Raw genomic sequence first — 22,230 nt, 5'->3', positions numbered from 1 at the left:
TTTTTTCTTTTTCTTTTTCTTTTTAATTTTTTCACCTTTTTACTAAGAAACCAATTTTTTTTCTCTTTTTCTTCTTTTTCCATCACCTGATTTTACCCTTTCAATTACCACATTTTTATTTTTAACCAGTATTATTACTGCTACCATTTTACCATTTTTTAAAGTGCCATTTTATTTTCTCTTTATTTTCTTTTGGGATTAGTGTTCTCCATTCTATTTTCATCGTTCCTTTAGCATTAATTTTCCCTATCTCAATTTCACCTCTTTGCTAAAACCCTCTTCCTTACTTTTCCCCTTTTGGTGTCCTGTTTCTCTTACCCTATTCCTGCTCCAGACTTTCCCAATTCCCTCTTTTTACCCCCTGTCTAATTCCACCCTACTTATATATCCTATTTCCAATCTACTGCTCTAAATCCTTATACACCTATTCTTTTTTTTTTTTTTTTTTTATACACCTATTCTTTATCCTTCTTCACTTTCCAAACATTTTTTTCTCTCTTATCTTTCTATTGTTTTCTTGATTGTTGAATATATTGGGCTTTTTTTTTTTTTTTTTTTTTTTTTTTTTTTTTTTTTTTATATACACCTATTCTTTATCCTTCTTCACTTTCCAAACATTTTTTTCTCTCTTATCTTTCTATTGTTTTCTTGATTGTTGAATATATTGGGCTTTTTTTTTTTTATTTGTTTGTTTTGTTTTGTGTTTTTTCTTCTTTTTTAGGACTGGTTGTGAGGTTGTTTTTCTTTCTTTTTTTCTTTTTTTTTTTTTTTCTTTTTTCTGCTGGTTTTTCCCTTCCTTCCCCCACCCCACCCCGGTTATTTTTGTGCTTCTGTTTTCCCTTACCCCTCTGGATATTATTGGTGGTTTGTAGTTTGCATTCATCTCCAGGGATCTGTTGCTGGAATTTGTTGAGATTAGTGGCAGTTCTATTGGAGTTTGCTCCTCATACCAATAGTCTCTTCCCCGCTTCTACTTCATTCTCTTTTTTCGCTCTCTTTTTTTCCCCCCTCTTTTTTCCCAATTCTATTTTTGCACTCCTTTTTTGTTTGTTTCTTTCTTATTTTTCTTTTCTGTTCTCTCTTTTATCTTCTTCTCTTCTTTCTCCCCTATCCCCTAATTCTCTTAATTCGGGTGGTCACCTTTATTTGGGGTTATTAATATTGTGAATATACTTGTGTTCAGTGCCTGGTACGTTGTGCCTTGCTCTGTTGTATTTTGTGCCTTTAAATCAACGCAGCAGATCCAAGCAACAGCAGCCCCCTGATCACCACAGCCTCCTGATCACCACAGCCTCCTGATCACCACACCCTCTGTCTGTGGAACAGCAGCTGTACGTGAAGCCTCCCCCCACCAGCCAGAAGAGCCAACACAGCTGTGAACAACACCCACCAGAGGAGCTGCTGCCAACTGGAAAGCAGCTGCTACCGCAACCGTCTGAGCAGCAACCACAACCCAAGGAGCCCCTGCCACCCAGGGAGCAGCCACTGAACATCTCAACATCTACATATGTCAGCGAGATCAAACATGGGTAGGCAAAGAAACCCCCAAAGGAAAGAAAAGGAGGACTCGCCAGAAAAGCAGCTAAGTGAGACAGAGATATGCAACATGACAGAAAAAGAATTCAGAATAAGGTTCCTAGAGTACATGCACCAGATGTTCAAGAAGCAAGAAGAAACAGATGAAAAACTCAACTACTTATGCAAGAAGCTAGAAGAAACAGATGAAAAAATCAACAACTTAAGTAAGTCCCAAGAAGAAATGAAGAGTGACATAGCTTCAATAGAAAACTCCATTGAAAGTATCAACAGTAGACTGGGAGAAGCGGAGGACCGAATTAGTGAATTAGAAGACAAGGAAGCAAAACACACTCAAACTGTACGGCAAATGGAGAAAAAAATTAAAAGACAGGAGGAGAGCCTAAGGGAGCTTTCGGACAACATGAAACGAAACAACATACGAATAATAGGGGTGCCAGAACAACAGAAAAATGAACATGGATTAGAAAACCTATTCGAAGAAATAATATCAGAAAACTTCCCTGAGGTGGGGAAGAAAAAAGTCACACAAGCCCAGAGAGTCCCAAACAAGGTGAACCCGAAAAGACCCACACCAAGACACATCATAATTACCATGGCAAATGTTCAGGATAAAGAGAGAATCTTACAGGCTGCAAGAGAGAGACGGAAAGTAACATACAAGGGATCTCCCATTAGATTATCAAATGATTTCTCAACAGAAACACATCAGGCCAGAAAAGAATGGACGGAAATCTACAAAGTGATGCAAAGCAAAGGACTGAATCCAAGAATACTCTATCCAGCAAGGCTATCATTCAAAATTGAAGGGGAAATAAGAAGCTTCACAGACAAAAAAGGGCTAAGGGAGTTTATCACCACCAAGCCAGCCATGCAAGAAATGCTAAAGGGACTGGTGTAAAAAGAAGAAATATCAAGCTCAGAAAGAAAACAGCCACACACACACACAAAAAAAGAAATGGCTACAAACAAGTACCTTTCAATAATAACTTTAAATGTAAATGGACTAAATGCTCCAACCAAAAGACATCGAGTGGCTGAATGGATAAAAAAACATGACCCATACATCTGCTGTCTACAAGAGACCCACCTCATTAGAAGGGACTCACACAGACTGAAAGTGAAGGGATGGAAAAATATCTTTCACGCAAATGGAAAGGAAAAGAAAGCTGGGGTAGCAATACTTATATCTGACAAAATACATCTCAAAGTGAAGGCCATAACCAGAGATAAGGAAGGCCACTTCATAATACTAAAGGGATCAATACAACAAGAAGATATAACCCTGGTAAACATATATGCACCCAATGCAGGAGCACCCACATACATAAGAAAACTTCTGGAAGATATCAGGGGAGAGATCGACAACAATACAATCATAGTAGGGGACTTTAATACACCACTGACATCACTGGATAAATCCGCTAGACAAAAACTCAGCAAAGAAACAGCAATCCTAAATGACTCACTAGATCAGATGGACTTAATTGACATCTTCAGAACACTTCACCCCACAGCTGCGGAATATACATTCCTCTCAGGTGCTCATGGGACATATTCAAAGATAGACCACATATTGGGTCACAAGCAAAGTCTCCACAAATTCAAGAAGATTGAAATCATAAAAAGCTTCTTCGCAGACCACGATGGCATAATGTTAGAAATAAACTACAATAAAAACAACCCAAAATACTCAAACACTTGGAAGCTGAATAGCATGTTATTAAATATTGATTGGGTTACCGATGACATCAAAGAAGAAATTAAAAACATCCTGGACACTAATGACAATGAAAACACAACAATCCAAAACCTCTGGGACACAATGAAAGCAGTCCTGAGAGGAAAGTTTATAGCTCTACAGGCCTATCTCAAAAAACAAGAAAAAATGGTAGTCAATCATCTAACTCTACAACTCAAAGAATTAGAAAGAGAGCAACAAGAAAACCCCAGAGTGAGCAGAAGGAAGGAGATAATAAAGATTAGAGCAGAAATCAATGAAATAGAGACCAAAAAAACAATACAGAAAATCAATGAAACCAAGAGCTGGTTTTTTGAAAGGATAAACAAGATTGACAAACCCCTAGCCAGGCTCACCAAGAAGCAAAGAGAGAGGTCCCAAATAAACCAAATCAGAAATGATAGAGGCGAAATAACAACAGACCCCACAGAAATACAAATGATTGTTAAACAATACTACGGGCAACTCTACTCCAACAAACTAGACAACCTGGAGGAAATGGACAAATTCCTAGAAAAATACAACATTCCAAAACTCAATCAGGAAGAATCTAAAAACCTCAATAGGCCAATAACTATGGAAGAAATTGAAGCAGTCATCAGAAAGCTTCCAGCAAACAAAAGCCCAGGGCCAGACGGCTTCACAGGGGAGTTCTACCAAACATTCAAGGAAGAACTAAAACCTACCCTCCTCAGACTACTACAAAAAATTCAAGAGGAAGGAACGCTTCCAAGCTCATTCTATGAAGCCAGCATCACCCTAATACCAAAACCAGGTAAAGACATCACAATGAAAGAGAATTACAGGCCAATATCCCTCATGAACATAGATGCCAAAATCCTCAACAAAATCTTAGCAAATCGGATCCAGCAGTACATCAGAAGGATCATACACCATGACCAAGTAGGATTTATCCCAGAGATGCAAGGATGGTACAACATCCGTAAATCAATAAATGTGATACTTCACATAAACAAATTGAAAGAAAAAAACCACATGGTCATATCAATTGATGCAGAAAAAGCATTCGACAAAATCCAACACCCATTTTTGATAAAAACTCTCAGAAAGGTGGGAATAGAAGGATCATACCTCAACATAATAAAAGCCATATATGACAGGCCCACAGCCAACATCATACTCAATGGACAAAAACTAACACCATTTCCCCTAAGAACAGGAACAAGACAGGGATGCCCACTCTCACCACTCCTGTTCAACAAAGTACTGGAAGTATTAGCCATTGCAATTAGGCAAGAAGAAGAAATAAAAGGCATCCAAATTGGAAAAGAGGAAGTAAAACTGTCCTTATTTGCAGACGACATGATATTATACATACAAAACCCTAGAGACTCCATCAAAAAACTATTAGACTTAATACATGAATTTGGCAATGTAGCAGGATACAAAATTAACCCCAAGAAATCCGAGGCATTTCTATACACCAATAGTGAACTTTCAGAAAGGGAGATCAGAAAAACAATCCCATTTACCATCGCACCAAAAAAATTAAGATACCTAGGAATAAACTTAACTAAAGAGGTTAAAGACCTCTACTCAGAAAACTACAGGACGTTGAAAAAAGAGATAGAGGAAGACATAAACAGATGGAAGAACATACCATGTTCTTGGATTGGTAGAATCAACATCATTAAAATGTCCATACTACCCAAAGCAATCTATACATTCAACGCACTTCCCATTAAAATACCAATGGCCTTCTTCAAAGATCTAGAACGAACTCTCCAAAAATTCATCTGGAATAAAAAAAGACCCCGAATAGCTGCAACGATCCTGAGAAAGAACAAAGTAGGTGGGATCTCAATGCCAGATATCAAGCTGTATTACAAAGCCACTGTTCTCAAAACTGCCTGGTACTGGCACAAGAACAGACATATAGATCAGTGGAATAGAATAGAGAGTCCCGAAATTAGCCCGAACCAATATGCTCAATTAATTTTTGACAAAGGAGGCATGAACATACAATGGAGCCAAGATAGTCTCTTCAATAAATGGTGTTGGGAAAATTGGACAGACATATGCAAGAAAATGAAACTAGACCACCAACTTACACCATACACAAGAATAAACTCAAAATGGATAAAGGACTTAAATGTACGACAGGAAACCATAAAAATTCTAGAAGAATACAAAGGCAACAAAATCTCAGACATATGCCAAAACAATTTCTTCACTGATAGAGCTCCTAGGGCAGTTGAAACTAAAGAGAAAATGAACAAATGGGACTACATCAAAATAAAAAGCTTCTGCACAGCAAAAGAAACCATCAACAAAACAACAAGAAAACCCACCTCGTGGGAAAACATATTTGCCAACGTATATCTGATAAGGGCTTAATCTCCAAAATTTATAGGGAACTCATACAACTTAACAAAAAGAAGATAAACAATCCAATCAAAAAATGGGCAAAGGATCTAAATAGACACCTTTCAAAAGAGGACATTCAGAAAGCCAAGAGACATATGAAAACATGCTCAAAGTCACTAATCATCCGAGAGATGCAAATCAAAACAACAATGAGGTACCATCTCACACCTATCAGAATGGCCATCATCAACAAATCAACAAACGACAAGTGCTGGAGAGGATGTGGAGAAAAAGGAACACTTGTGCACTGCTGGTGGGAATGCAGACTGGTGCAGCCACTATGGAAGGCAGTATGGAGGTTCCTCAAAAAATTGGAAATGGAACTCCCATTTGACCCTGTGATCCCACTTCTAGGAATATATCCCAAGAAACCAGAAACACCAATCAGAAAGGATATATGCACCCAGATGTTCATAGCAGCACAATTCACCATAGCTAAGATCTGGAAACAGCCTAAGTGCCCATCAGTAGATGAATGGATTAGAAAACTGTGGTACATCTACACGATGGAATACTATGCTGCTGTTAAAAAGAAGGAACTCCTACCATTTGCAACATCATGGATGGAACTGGAGAGCATTATGCTAAGTGAAACAAGCCAGTCAATGAAGGAAAAATACCACATGATCTCACTCATTCATGGATAATAAAGACCATTACAAACTTTTGAACAATAATAGATACAGAGGCAGAGCTGCCTCAAACTGATTGTCAAACTGCAGTGGGAAGGCCAGAGAGAGTTGGGGGGCAGGAGGGAGGGGAGTAAGAGATCAACCGAAGGACTTGTATGCATGCATATAAGCATAACTAATGGACATAAGACACTGGGGGGTAAGGGAGGGTAGGGGTTTGTCAAGGGTGGGGGGGAAAAAAGGACACTTATGTAATACCCTTTGTAATACTTAAAGCGAAAAAAAAAAAAAATAAAAAAAAAAAAACTAACAAGGAAACAGTGAGTCTAAATGACACACGGGATCAGATGGATTTGACATTTATTGACATTAATTGAACCCAAAGCTATAAAATATACATTCTTCTCAAGTGCACATGGATCATTCTTAAAGATAGACCATGTTAGGACACAAAACAAGTCTCTACAAGTTCAAGAAGATTGAAATCATGTCAAGCATCTTCTCAGATCATAATGGAATGAAGTTAGGAATCAACTACAGTAAAAACTCAGAAACATTCAAACTCATGGAGGCTAAATAGCATGTTATTAAACAATTACTGGATTACCAATGAGATCAAGAAAAAAGTAAAAAACATCCTGGAAACAAATGACTATGAAAACACAACAATCCAAAATCTCTGGGACACAGCAAAAGCAGTCTTGAGAGGGAAGTTCATAGCACTACAGGCCTACCTCAAAATACAAGAAAAATTAATAATATACTATTTAACCCTACAAGTTAAAGAATTAGAAAAAGAACAAGAAGAAAAGCCTAGAGTAAGTAGAAGAAAGGAAATAATAAAGATCAGAGTGAAAATAAATGACACAGAGACTGAAAAAAATAGAAAAGATCAATGAAACCAAGAGCTGGTTCTTTGAAAAGATAAACGAGATAACCTTTAGCCAGACTCATCAAGAAACAAAGATAGAGGACCCAAATAATTAAAATTAGAAACAAAAGCGGTGAAGTAACCATTGACATCACAGAAATACAAAGAATTCTAAGAAAATATTATGAGCAACTATAGGCCAACAAGCTGGACAATGTGGATGAAATGGACAAATTCCTAGAATAATACAATCTCCAAAAACTGAATCAGGAAGAATCAGAAAACCTGAATAGGCCAATAACAACTGATGATATTGAAGTAGTAATAAAAAAAACTCCCAACAAACAAAAGCCTTGATCCGATGGCTAAACAGGGAAGTTTTAACAAACACTCAAAGAAGAACTAATACCTATCCTCCTCAAACTATTTCAGAAAATCCAAGAGGAAGAAACACTTCCAAATTCTTTTCCTGAGGCCAGCATTATTCTAATTACAAAACCAGATAAAGGCACTACAAAGAAAGAGAATTACAAGCCAATACCTTATATTGAAGATGGCAAAGGCAAAATAAAATTGCCTAACAAAGGAAAGGTACAAAAGCCTTTCAAATTAAACTTAAATATAATAAAATAATTTAAAACTAAAACAAATAGAAAAGAACAAAATGTGTAAACAGTAAATGAAATATTTTCTTTAGTGCAGCTTCCAAATTATGCCCGGGACGTAGATGTAGGTGGCAATGTAGAATGGGTTGAAAGGTTTTTGGTCTTTAAAACATCAACTTCAGTGGGAACAGTGTTGTTGGTCTCCTTTTTTAGCTAATGCATCAAAGTCTGGAGTTAGTTTTGTTGTGGCTATTCTCAGGATAGATCTGAAGTGTTCGTCAGTTAAGCTGGATCTGTGAGGGGCTTTGTTGATCATGACACTAAATGTCTGCTCACAAACATAGGTTGACCCAAACAGCACCAGTATCTTCTGTGCCATCCTCCGGATGTTTGTAAAAGTAGCTTCATTAAGTGAAGCATAAAAGTCTCTTAGTTCAAGAGAGCTGAATTTCTCCTTTAGGACAAAGTCAGACTGAAGATCGATGAGTTCCAGTTGCACCTCTTCTGGTGCTGTTTCAGGGTTTTGTGACAAAGGACAGGCCACCAGTTGAAGTGACTGGTCAATTTTTTCAACATCAGAAAACCGACGACAGAATTCTGCATGCAGGTCATCCAGTGATTTGCTGTATTTCTTCACGTTTTGGATGGTCTCCTTCTGTGTGGCTAGTGTGGCAAAATGAGTGAAGACTTTGTCTGAAATATGTCTGGAAAAGAAAATCAGCTTCGATTTAAAGGCTTTCACATTAGTGTACATGTCATGTACATACTGATCTTTTCCCTGTAGCTTCACATTTAGCTCATTCAAATGTGAAAATATATCTACAGCAAATGCAAAGTCACACAGCCAATTCTTGTCACTCAGCTCAGTAAATTCGTCAGACTTCCCCTTTAATTTCAAAAATGCACCAATCTCTTGAGCTCCCACACTCGTTGGAAAACTTTGCCCAAACTCAACCAGCGGACACAAGAGTGGTAAAGTAAGTCGTGGTGATCCGCATCAGATTCCTCCAGAAACTTAATAAACTGACGGTGCTGAAGTCCCTTTGCTCGAATGAAATTAACAAGCTTTACGACTGGATTAACAACATGATTAAGTTGTAACATAGACTTGCACAATGATTCCTGGTGAATAATACAGTGAAGAAAAATAACATCTTGGTTAGGGTTCTCCTCTTTCACTTTATCCTGAATTCTTTTTAGCAGTCCAACATTTCTTCCAGTTAAATTTGGAGATCCATCTGTCGTGACATTAGCAAGTTTACTCCATGGTAGCTTCATTTTCTCGATGACAGTAGACACCCGGTCATACAAGTCCTCTCCCCGTGTTTTTCCTTTCAGTGGCTCCATGGCTAAAAACTCCTCCGTAATTTCAAAATTGTCACTAATCCCTCGGATAAAAATTAAGAGCTGAGCAGTGTCCTTGACGTCATTTCTTTCATCCAATGCTAGTGAATAAAACTTAAAGAACTCTGCCTTACTATTTAACTTGCTGGCCAAGTCTTCATCAATCAGTTCCACTCGACGAGTCACTGTCCTGTGCGATAAGCTGAGGTTTTCAAACTTGCCTTTGCTCTCTGGACACAAGAGACCTGCTGTCTCTATCATACATTCTTTCAAAAACTCGCCTTCAGAGAGAGGTTTGCTAGCTTTTGCTAATTTGAATGATAGCATAAAACTTGCTTTGGTAGTTGTCTCTTGAATTGCAGTTTGTCTGTGAAAGACATTTTGCTGAGCCTGTAATTTAGCCATCAACCTCTGTGCAGTAGCCTCCCATTCTTGAGGTGACTGCTTGCTAGCATAGTTGCCATGCTTTGTGGCAAAGTGATGGCTGAGATTGTACTCTTTGAAGACTGCAAGTGTTTTCTGGCATATCAGACATACCGGCATTGATCGGACTTCGGTGAAAAATATTTTGTTGTCCACTCTCTCTTAAACACTCGGCATTTACTGTCCACTTTCCTTTTCTTTGGTCCACTCATGTTTAATATTGGGCTAAAACCAACCGTACCGTTCTCTTATTAAATTCTTTACTAAAATAAGACAGTAAAGTATAAAAACAAGTGATTAAATTTGCTCTACTATAACATTTTTGGTCTTCTAAAAAATATATATATAACAAAATCATCTGAAAAAGTTCAGACATGGGACAGAGGCACACCCTGACCATAGAGAACAACCCCTTTCCTCCATAGGAAACCTGTGTATCTTTCACACAGGCCCTTTGTTTATGGTAACACACATAGCTGCACATTGCTGTGTCTTCCAGACACACTTGTATGGGAGGTGCTAGGGCAGTGCAAAACATGGGTAACCAGTAGTTACCACTAGCACTTCCGTTACTGGCAAAAAACAGCCGCAGTGCACATAGTGTGAAAGAGCCTATTATCAATGTCAGATTGCATCCACTGGACTCTATAAAAACAACCAAGTGCCACTTTTAAATGCCCATTGCAACAGTTTTTCTTATTAAAAGCTGGAAATGGCAGGATATTTATATATATACCCCTACTGTGACAGCCTGGCAGAGCATTACAAAGGAGAAAACCCAGCATCTGGTGATGTCCGTAAGTACAAGACTTCAGGCTGTTATTACCAGGAAAGGGTTTCATCCAAGTATTAGATATGAACATTTGATTTTCAGTTTTTCATTTGTCCAATTACTTCTGAAACCCTGAAATTAAGCGATTTTGTAATAAAATCTTTAGTTCATCACATTTCTATACAATCTTTTTGTTCAACTCAATGAATTAGGGTTCGTTCACATTAGCTGTGCTGCTGTTGCAGTGTGGTGCAGTACTGCAATGCAGCGCAGCTAGGGTTAATGCAGGGTACACAGGTTTCCATCATGTTTGCGTTGATGCTAATGTGCAGTGGTGCATGTTAACACAAATGCCCTGTAGCACGCATTTTCACAGGCGCAAGGGGGAGAAGCAAACGCAGCGCAAAATGCATTTGTTTTGCCGCTAACACATGCGGTTAGTGGCCACAGTAGCGTTACTGATACCGTATCCGTATCAGCAAAAAAATGCAGCCGCAGCATGGCTAGTGTGACATGTCCTCTGTATGTCTTTTTTCTTGCTGCGCGCATCCGCAGTGGGGAAAAAAAACTGCAGTGGATACAAGCCCTAAAAGCTGAGTCTTTGTTGTTTTATTAATAAGTCATTGTGATGTACAGAATGTGGGAACAGGAAAAAATTGTGTTTGAGTAGAGCTCTTAATCTTACCTCAGAAAGGCTCTGATATTGTGCTCTCCAGGGGCGTGTCTCCCTACATCACCACGATAACGTGTCTACGCATTCCCAGGGTGATGCGGGCATTACAAGGAGCCTCTGGAAGATTGAGAGGTTGTTCCTTCTACTGAATGGGCGGATTTATATCAGAAGAAGGAGCTGCGGCTGTGTTTCCCAACTTTGCCATGTTAACACTGCCGCTAGGGGAGAGCAAGAGGACCCTCTGCTCTTTCGGCTCCGCGGGCCGGACAGAACAGCCGAACGGGCCGTAGTTTGCCCACAGCTGTGCTAAGGGATAAAATGTACATGATGACTATAGTTAACACTGCTTTATGGTATATTTAAAAGTTATTAAGAGAGTAAATCCTAGGAGTTCCCATCACAGAAAAAAAAATTTTGTGTGTATCTTTATGAGATAATGATAACTAAACTTATTGTGGTAATCACCTCAATATATGTAAGTCAAATTATTATGCTGTACACCTTAAACTTACACGGTGCCATATGTCAATTATAGCTCAATAAAACTAGAAAAATGGCAGAGTTATAAACATTATTAAATTTTATTAACAAAAACTTTGTACATTTTCTTTAATACATGTGGAATTTTACATCTAGGTAAAATAACAACACATTCAAAATTTGCCATTTATACAAATTGTTACAGAATAACAATCAGTGGGTTAAATAAGTAAAATAAACCACACCGATTTTTTTAAATTATCTACAAAAGATTTGACTTTCTTTAAAATTCCCCTGAACATATAAAAATAAATTAATTTTACTTTTCAATTAAATCTACTAATTAGAAATATTACAAATCAAAATATCAATGTTATCTTATGAATTTTTCACAATACAAAACAGATTCACAAAACCTTATTTACAGAAATGAGGTAAGAACTGTGCAATGTTTAACCAAGAGACATATTGCAGAATTAACATGTTCTTCCAGCTAAGTACACAGTGGAGGTCTAATTACAGCTGGGTCTTTTCCACTAATAACTCACACATTTAAGAACAGTTCAATGATTGCGTTCCCAATTGTTTAATTTATACACAGCCATCCTGTCACACCAGGAGTGTGGCTACCCAAAGTAGAAGGTCTGTCATACAGATTTCACCTATTTCAGGAACTGTCGTGGTCGGTTGCTTGTCTTATTTTGTTTGTTTGAAATCAATTATCAGAAATGGGAAGTTTTTAAATTAAAAAAAACAAAAATTCTTACCAAATCCACTCATTTCCTTGTGACTCATTAGTGGATAAATACCCAGGTAATAGTTTTGCCTGAGCTATCTACGGTGGCATAGAAAGTTTTTAATAAAGGCAGAACCATGGGGAAGGCTGCTGGTGCAACACTGACTATCCCTGCTACTCACAAGGACTGAGTAAGTATAGTATAGTGCAAGCTCAGCTGGTTAGAGCCATTTCAACACCATGGAGATACTAACAGGCACTTGATTCAGGCCAAACCCTACCATCAGTTTCCAGAGTGGCCCCTCTTTCTGAAAGAAATCTTTCACTTTGAATTGATCTGGTTCCCCCAGCAGCCTTAGAACTCACTTAACTCAAAGCTTTGTTGAAATATGAGTTGGTCTTAACACTAAAGAAAAAGCATTTAGCAAAAGAAAATTACCTTTAGCAGAAGCAGACATTATCCTCCTAACTTGATTACCAAAATTGGCCAAATCCCATTAGAAAGAAAATTTTTATAACAAAGACTGCCAAGTCCCTGTTGGTGACCTATTTATTTGCAATAACCAATAAAACTCCAGAAGAAATTGGACAGTTCCTTGAAATTTGTTTTAAGTTTTGACTTAAAGAGCAAGCACACTGTAATCCAAACAAAATATACTTGTTACCCAGACAAGCTTCATTCCAACTCATACGAGATAAAAGTTTATAAATGAAGCAAGTCTTTAGTTTTGCTGTTCATCTCTCCAATTTGTAACAAAATTAGTTGTGTACCAACTATATTAAATTTCTCTTAGGTTGATAAACGCATTGCATGTAAATTATTTCACTGACAAAAGTTAGTTACTAAATTTTCTTTCAAAGTTCAAAAAATCTGAGTGAGGGGTGGGGGGCATGGGAATTCCATTTCAGTGCAACAAAGCAACAAGAAAATTAATCAAAGCCTTAAAAGAATGTCCTTGTGGCAATTAGTCCTTTGTTGTGCGGTTAGTTTCTTGTTGCGTTTCTTCATAGGTGTAGGAAGAGGACTGCAACAGCAGCCAGTGAAGTGCTCGGACAGCAGGACAGGCAATTTTTAGCCATTTCTCAACTGTCAACTTTTCTCTTGAGCAACAGGCCCGGTTTTATCACTAAGTCTCTGCAGTTAAAACAAACAAAATCAGATGCATTAGCTAAATCAATTTTTGGCCCACATTTGAGGTAATACCCTCTAAAGTAAACTTATAAGTGAGGTAAAATGTGGTATATACAGTTATTCTTTTTTTTTTCTATAAGTCAACATGGTTATTTTTTAGCATAATATAAAGACATACATTTACTAGTAAACATTATCAGTTGTTTTATAAACATGAAATTCAGCAGTAAACAAAGACAGAAATGCCCATCTCAGGAACAGACTCACAAGGAATGAATGTAGAAAGCATCTCCTGAAATTGACTTTTCCACAGTAGTAGTAACATGGTATTATGGAAAATGAAATTTTTATGGACTAACAGTCATGGGTTCTGATGTGAAATGTGCCTTTTATCTTTTGATCTTTAACTTCTTTGAGTATACTCTTATTAAATTAATAAAAATGGGATTACAGTTCATTATTATTTTAAAGACTGAAATCCTGCATACTACTGTATTTGGCCTGGTCGGTGTGACTCAGTATTTAGAGTGTCGGCCAGCGCACTGAAGTGTTATGGGTTCAATTCCCAGTCAAGGGCATGTACCTGGGTTGCATGTTCACTCTCAGAACCCTAGAGGGGCGCATGTGGGAGGCAACCAGTCAATGTGTCTCTCTCACATCAATATTTCTCTCTCTCTCCTCCTCTCTTCCCTATCCCTCTCTCCCTTCTACTCACTCTAAAAAGCAATGGAAAAAATATCCTCAGGTGACAATTAACAACAAAAAAAAGATGTCTAGCCCTAGCCAGTTTGGCTCAGTGGATAAAGTGTCGGCCTGTAGACTGAAGGGTCCCAGGTTTGATTCCAGTCAAGGGCGCATGCCGGAGTTGCGGGCTCAATCTTCAGTTAGGGGGTGTGCAGGAGACAGCCAATCAATGATTCTCTCTCATCATTGATGTTTCTATCTCTCCTTCTCCCTTCCTCACTGAAATCAATAAAATAAAATAAAAAGGATGTCTAACATATAGCAGGAACTTATAAATATTATTTTCCAGCCTTGCTTTTCTTCATTAGGTAATTAATATTGTTTATTTTATATTATTTACTACTGTGATTTTCCATTAAAAAATACATGCATGCCTGGCCAGTATGGCCAGTGGTTAAGCATCGACCTATGAACCAAGAGGTCACGGTTGGATTCTCCGTCAGGGCTTGATCCCTAGTGTGGGACGTGCAGGAGGCAGCTGATCGATGATTTTCTCTCATTATTGATGTTTCTATCTCTCTTTTCCTCTCCCTCTCTGAAATCTATTAAAAATAATATAAAAAATACATTCATACTGTAGGAAAAGTTAGCTTGTAATTCACTTTTTAAACACAAGAGGAAAAAACAATACAAAAAATTACTAAATTAATATAGAAACATTTAAATTTCCCATGTTGGCAAAACACGGGAGAAGTAACTAAGTTTGTGGTAAGGACTGTATGTATTCACAATCCAGAAACAATGGGGCAAACAAAAAGCACTAGAGAGTTGAGTTAATGAAAACCAATAATCTACATTTTAAACCAATTCTTGTTACTAAAAGCACAGTAAACAGCAAGCTTTCCAAGTTATGGGAAATAGCCAACATTGTGACTTTTAACACTTTTATTTGCCAAGTCTCACATCTCATTCTTTCCCTTTTTTCTTTTCCTAATATCCAGTCTCCACTCTCTTTCCCAATATCCTTCCTCTACCAGGTTCTGCCCTGAGCTGGAATTTAGGGAAAACAGTCACACTCCAATAGAGTAAACCTATGCAAAGGGGAGCACTGATAGAAAGAACCAGCCATAAAATGTATGCTACTATATGTATAGTATACTGTTCCTCCATCCATTTTCAATTTATGTTAACTTGTACACTGACAGGGTAAATTGCTATTACTTACATAAAATAAAAATTTAAATTCATAATAAATGTGATAATTTACTTTCTTTTTGGTAGAATAGTTGGATTATCCTAAAATTTATATATTAATTTTACTATAAGTCAGTTTTAGGAAGCACTTCAGAACAAAGTAATAAAAATATTCCTAAAATATATAGATTAGTTCTACAATTAAACAAATTATAGATACTCACAAAGCACCAAGTATTGTCATTTGAGTGGACTGTCCCCATAAGTAAAATGTATTTTCATTTTGAAAACTGCTGAATTGTAAGATAGCCTTCAAACCTTATGTGCATATTCAAACTGATATACTTAGGGGATATATAATTGGCTTAAGTCCTTTGTATTTAAAATGCAAAGCTGCTAAAACAACTAAATTTAAGAAGTAATTACCAGGGGAATAATGTATTTTTTTAAAATGGGAGAGATTGGAGATAATAATCTCTAATCAATAAAATTCTTCTGATTAATCAACAAATTTTTTATTTCACTAGATATAATAATACAAAGATACTTACTGTTCCTTTCTGACTTGCATTATCGCCATGGATCGTGAGAAATGGGTTGGTGGTAGCTGGGTGAAGTGGTGGTGCCTGAGTACCTGCAAGTAGGTTGTTTATTGGTATTTGTGTTGGTCCAGAGATCTGTAGCTGCTGTAGTTCAGGTTGGTGGTGTTGCTGGTGGTGATGCTGTTGCATTAACTGATACAGAAGGGCTTGATGTTGCTCCTTAGGTAAAAACATGTGAGAGAAGATGAGTTCCCTGTCACAGAATTCAGCAGTCAGTAAAGTCTGCCTTTTCTATTTTCTTCTTTATTTTTATTTATTTTTTGTTGTTAATCCTCACCCGAGGATATTTTTCCATTGATTTTTAGAGAGAGTGAAAGACAGTGGGAGAGACAGAAATATGAACGTGAGACATATCGACTGGTTGCCTCCACACGTGCTCAACCGGGACTGGGGTTCAAGCCTGCAACCAAGGTGCATGCCCTTGACTGGAATTGAACTTGTGACTCTTCAGTCCATGGGCCAATGCTCTATCCACTGAACCAAACCAGCCAGGGTTATTTTCTTCTTTAATATTTAAATATAAGTTACATTCATAATACCAAGAAAGAAAACTAGTATCTCATCTGGAAAAATATACTGCACTAGAAAATAACTGTCTAATATAAAATGTCAATAACATCAGTGAATGGCTTCTTTTCAATAAGGGCAAACAAATACAGGAGACCACTATTCTAAAATTAGGTTCTCCTGCCGAAACCGGTTTGGCTCGGTGGATAGAGCGTCAGCCTGCGGACTGAAGGGTCCCAGGTTCGATTCCGGTCAAGGGCATGTGCCTGGGTTGCGGGCACATCCCCAGTGGGAGATGTGCAGGAGGCAGCTGATCGATGTGTCTCTCTCATCGATGTTTCTAACTCTCTATCTCTCTCCCTTCCTCTCTGTAAAAAATCAATAAAATATATTAAAAAAAAAAATTAGGTTCTCCATGAAAATCAAGAACAGCAACTTACAGAACTCACAAGTTATCTGTATTTGAGTTTAGAATGCACTATGTGGGTCAAATCCTTCCTCTAATTCTGGAAACTTAAAATAAATTTAGAGTTCTCATTCATGCCAACAGAAAGGGTGCTTTTTTGATGTAAACGAGACCATTCTTCATAGCAAGCATATATTTCATTTCTTGAGTGATTACTATGTGCCAGGCAATGTTTTGAGACATGTATTTTGTGCTGGAGACATATGGGGGAGGGGGGGAACACCCCTGTCCTTATGTAGTCCACTCTGGGGGGAAGAGGGAGAGACCAACAAAAATGTTAGAATATGATTATTGCTAAAGGTCAGGGGAACCCTGGTTGGTGTTGCTCAGTGATTAGAGCATCAGCCTACAGAAACTTGCCTTTAAAGGTCTCAGGTTCTAGTCCCAGTCAAGGGCACAGAGCTGGGTTGCAGGTTCTGGTCTGAGGCAACCACTTGATTTCTTTCTTTCTCTCTCTCTCTCTCTCTCTCTCTCTCTCTCTCTCTCTCTCTCTCTTTCTCTCTCTCCCTCCCTAAGGGTCAATCAATAAAAAAAAAAATTAGCCTAGTCAATTTGGCTCAGTGGCTAGAGCATCGGCCCACAGACTGAAGGGTCACGGGTTTGATTCCAGGCAAGGGTATGTACCTCAGTTGCAGACTCAACCCCCAGCCCTGTTCGAAGCAAATGCAGGACGTAACCAATCAATGTATCGCTCTCACCTCAATGTTTCTCTCTCTCTGTCTCTCCCCTCTCTAAAAATCAACGGAAAAAATATCTTCAGGTGAGGATTAACAAAACAAAACAAAAGATAAAAATAAAGGTCAGGAGAAAGAGAAGTGTGTGAGAGAGAATATGGCAGGGGTGGGGGTCATGTGAAATGGATTCATCAGGGAATTCTCTGAGTGGATCTGGGGAGGGGGTGCCTAGACAGATGGAACAGCCAGTGCTCAGAGAACATCCTGTATGATCAAAGAAGATAGCAAGACCAGGGGTGCTGGAGTGGAGGGAGCAAGGAGGAAAGAGAATACAGCAGTAAGGCTTTTACTCAGTGAAATGGGGAGCCAGTGGAAGGTTTTGAGCAGAGGAGTGATACAACCTGATTTAGGATTTCTTGATGGAATCAATGTGAAACAGGAGAGGAAGAGGAGTGAAGGGTGACTGTAAGGTTTTTAGCTCAAGCACCTGGAAGAATGGACTTGCCATCAGCTGAGGAAGGAAAACTATGTGGAGCAGGTGTGTGGTGGAAGATTATCATTTCAGTTTTGGACATTTTGTGCTTGAAATGTCTAGCAAGATAGCCAAGTGGATATCAAGTAAGCAGCTGGGTAAAGAAGTTTGAAATTCCAGAGAGAGACCAGGGCTGGAGAAGCAAGTACCTACATACGAAAGGTATTTAAAGCTACGTGACTGGAGATCATTGAATTCTGAAACACAATAAGGGGCTGAGGAGGAGAGAAGGACCTAGGAAAGGAGGCCCAGTTAGGTAGGAAAACAAGATAATGGTGGTGCCCTGGAAAGTAAGGTCAGAAAGAGTTTCAAGGAGGGAGGAGTGATCAATTCTGTCAAATGCTGTCGCCAGTCAGGTCAGGTGAGATGAAGAACTAGAACTGACCACGGGACTCAGCAATATGAAGGTCATCAGGAGGGGACAGCAAGCAGAGAAATAGGGTAGCAGCTGGTGGGGGCCGTAGGGTCAAGCAGTGTGCCTTATAATAAAATTCTTGCTTACATAAATGAGCAAACTTTACCGGTTTCTGAGCAACAATTTGTGCTAAAAATTCCTTAACCATGTTCTGGAAATATGACATCAATATGTGCTATTATTAGAGTAAAAATCTTGATTAATAGGAAGAACTCCAAATAAACTAAATTTTAGTACTTCATATTAAGATGAGGCATGAGATAATAAAACAAGATCACATTTTAGTGTAAGCATTTAAGAATTTATATACAGCCCTGGCTGGTATTGCTTAGTAGAGTGTTGGCCCGCACACCAAAGGGTCTCCGGTTCAATTCCTGGTCAAGGGCACGTACCTTGGGTTATAGGTTCAATCCCTGGTCCTGTTCGGCGGGGATTGTATTGGAGGCAACCAATCGATGTGTCTCCCTCACATCAATGTTTCTTTCTCTCTCCCCACCTCCTCCCTTCCATTCTATCTAAAAGCAATGGAAAAGTATCCTCAGGTGAGGATTAACAAAAATAAAAAATAAATAAACTATGTACAATCTATCTTTGTATCACTATAAATACAGTGAGAGTGAAAATGCCTTAGAATTAAAACAAATATTTTCAGTATATTTTTGACTAAATCAAAGTAGTAGGTAGATACATTTTAGAAAGAAATGATAAAGGCTGAAATTCTGAGTTAACTGAATAGTACCTTCTCCAGGTAGTCTAACTTAATGAAGTGTGCTAAGGAAATGAAGCTGGAGAAAAGTCACACAACCATATCAACTTGGTCTCACTTTAAATTTATGACTACAAAGGGTCAGTCAGTGCTGCCCTTAATGTGAGCCACACACTTCCTTCCACATGTGTCTGGGTTAATTCTTTCTCCCTCTTCACCAAGGTATCTATTCACATCATCTTTGTTTTTTAATATAATATATTTTTATTTATTTCAGAGAGGAAGGGAGAGGGAGAGAAAAAGTGATGAGAGAGAATCATTGATTGGCTGCCTCCTGAACAACCCCCCTGGGGATCGAGCTCACAGCAAGGTATGTATCCTGACTGGGAATTGAACCGTGACCTCCTGGTTCATACATCGACATCCAACCATTGAGCAACACAAGCCAGGCTGTTCCATATTCTTAAACACCAATACTCCATTCTCCCTCAACTGATAACTTTACTTATAATTAATTTACTTTAATTAAAAATGTAAAACAATAAAAGTGGATTTCCTCAATCTCCTATCAAAAAATCCACTGACAACTGCTCTCCCTGCCCTCTTCTTAGAGTACAATGCTACCCTCAGCTTCTCTCCTTTCTTAGGAACTCTGCTGCTCTGGCCCTATTCTTCCTCTCCTGCACCAGAAATTAACCCATTGATATACATATATGCTCTGATATTCAAAAAGAATAGAAACTACCTCTGTAGACCATGTCTTTCTTCTGTTAGGTGCCTATTTCCCTGCTTTTTACACTAAAACATCTTTAGTTGTCTCTATGCTACCTTCACTTCCTCTCCTCCCATTTTCTTTTGAACCACTCAGTGAGGTTTTTACTTCTCACCAAAACCGCATTTGTGAAAAACTTCTAGACAGTCAAATCCAACGGTCAATTTTTGCTTGTCCTTCCAGAGGCATTTTACACAGCAGAGTCCTCTCTCTTGACACATTTCTCGGCGGAAGCTTTCTCAGTTCCCTCCTAACTCAATGGCCACTTTCTTCCTAGCTCCTTTACTAGGTTATTATCCTTGTCCAGGATGTCCAGGACTCAGTCTTCAGGTCTTATCAAATCTTGTGAATCTAAACATCACATATGCAACAATGACCCCAAATTTATATATTCAACTGCATTCTTTCCTTGGACTACAGACTCATACAACTGCCTAGTGCACAGCTCATCTAAACAGACATCTTAAACTCAGTATGTTCACATCAGACTCCTGTTTTCTCACCAAAACCTGTTCCTTCTGGTTATCCAAATCTCAGTAAAAGTCAACATCCAACTGTTTAGGATTCTTCTTTTTCTTGAATGTCCAACAAACAAGTCTTGTTGGTTCTAACTTCAAAATATACAATTCCAGCCCTGGCTGTTTCTCAATGGTTAGAGCATTGGCCTGCACACCACAGGGTCATGGGTTTGATTTCTGGTCAAGGGCATGTATCTGGGTTGCAGGTTTGATCCTGCCCCATTTTGGAAACATGAGGCAGCCAATCAATGTGTCTCTCTCACATCAATGCCCCTGCCCACCCTCCTTCCCATTCTCTCTAAAAAGGAATGGAGAAAATATTCTTGGGTGAGGATTAACAACAACAAAATTTCAGACAGTTTTCTGCCATATTTATCGTGCTATTTTAAGAAGCCAACATCTACCTAGACTGCTCCTGTTTCATTGTTGCCACCATCTCCCCTCCTAATACACACAGACTATTTTCCATAATGCAGCAGCTAAACTCATCTCATCTTTTAAAAATGTAATTATCATGTCACTATTCTGTTCAAAGCCCTCTAATTAATTATTTTAAATAATCCTGAAAGAAAAAGTGAGAATATATAAAACAAAACTCCTAAAAAAACTTTTTAAAAATTTGGATAATTATTAAAGCTAGGTGATTAGTATATTATACTCTCTATTGGTACATTTTAAATTTTCCATAAAGAAATTTAAAAAAAAAATCACCAATGGTTTTCCATCGCACTTAAGATAAATCTAAATTTCTTGCCACAAACAGCCAAACAAGACAGTCTTATCTCTGGACCAAAACCACCTATCTGACCTTCTTTCCTCTGCATGAGCCTCTCTCATCCTATAGCAGTGATGGCGAACCTATGACACGTGTGTCAGAGGTGACATGCGAACTCATTTTTTTGGTTGATTTTTGTCAAATGGCATTTAAATATATAAAATAAATATCAAAAATATACATCTTTGTTTTACTATGGTTGCAAATATCAAAAAATTTCTATATGTGACACGGCACCAGAGTTAAGTTAGGGTTTTTCAAAATGCTGACACGCCAAGCTCAAAAGGTTCGCCATCACTGTCCTATAGTCATGCCAGCCTGTTTTCTAGTCTCGAAAACATAAACACTTTTACAACTGCTACTCCCTCTACCTGGAGCGTGCTTTCTCGTCTATTCCCATGTCAGAAAGTCATGCTTCTTTCAACTTCAACTTGTATTCAGATCTGTGCTCAAAAGTCACTTACACAAAAAAGCTGGACCATCCTATAAAAATGGCCCTCATGCCACTGTTCTCTATCCCTATCCTGCTTTATTTTTCTTCTCAATATTTATCACTACCAAAAAGTATATATTTATTGTCCATCTCCCCTATCAGAACGAAGCTCCATGAAAATACAAAATCTTGCTCACCACTCTATCCCAGAATCTACCACAGTACCATAGCACATGTTCTAATATTTGTAAGTGAATTAATATAATGTCACTACAGGTACTGCAGATAATACCAAATGACAAAGACAAACTATTTTTATATTATGCATCCCATGTTATTTCACAAAATGTATCATCAATAAGGCACACTGAATATATACTACAACTTAGATCACTTTCTCCCAATAAAAATAAAATATTATCAAAAGGAAGCACTTACTGGCGTGAGCTGTTGAGAATTTAACAACTGCTGAAATTGCTGTTGATGAAGAAATATTTGTCTTTGCTGGTCAGAAAGTAATCCTAGTCCTGAGGCACTGAAAAAAGATTAAAATTCTTACTTTCTACTATATACCTTTAATGTTTTTTTAAATGTAAAATGAAAGACCACTCTTTGATTT

General features: G+C 38.0%; 1 protein-coding gene and 1 long non-coding RNA gene across 10 annotated transcripts in view; both read right to left on the bottom strand.

Annotated features, from left to right (window-relative positions):
• Window positions 1–560, bottom strand: LOC139005915 (uncharacterized). The gene is made up of 2 exons (XR_011470720.1): window positions 456–560; window positions 1–424 (listed from the first exon to the last, which is right to left on the bottom strand). It is a non-coding gene; the product is annotated as an uncharacterized lncRNA (long non-coding RNA).
• Window positions 561–11,579: 11,019 nt separating this feature from the next.
• MLLT10 (MLLT10 histone lysine methyltransferase DOT1L cofactor) overlaps window positions 11,580–22,230 on the bottom strand; it is a 222,700-nt gene continuing 212,049 nt past the window's right edge. For all 9 annotated transcript variants that reach the window (XM_070432664.1, XM_070432655.1, XM_070432672.1 and 6 more), the window contains 3 exons: window positions 22,050–22,146; window positions 15,763–15,972; window positions 11,580–13,336 (listed from right to left, as the gene is read on the bottom strand). In XM_070432664.1, coding sequence (XP_070288765.1) covers window positions 13,292–13,336; window positions 15,763–15,972; window positions 22,050–22,146 — 352 coding nt within the window. In that variant the 3' untranslated portion in view covers window positions 11,580–13,291. The remainder of the gene's footprint in view (window positions 13,337–15,762; window positions 15,973–22,049; window positions 22,147–22,230) is intronic.

Source organism: Myotis yumanensis, unplaced genomic scaffold (assembly GCF_028538775.1).
Source record: "Myotis yumanensis isolate MYYU_CA2020_CCGP unplaced genomic scaffold, mMyoYum1.0.hap1 SCAF_1, whole genome shotgun sequence".
Classification (NCBI taxonomy): domain Eukaryota; kingdom Metazoa; phylum Chordata; class Mammalia; order Chiroptera; family Vespertilionidae; genus Myotis; species Myotis yumanensis.
This window is presented reverse-complemented; position numbering and strand designations above follow the sequence as displayed.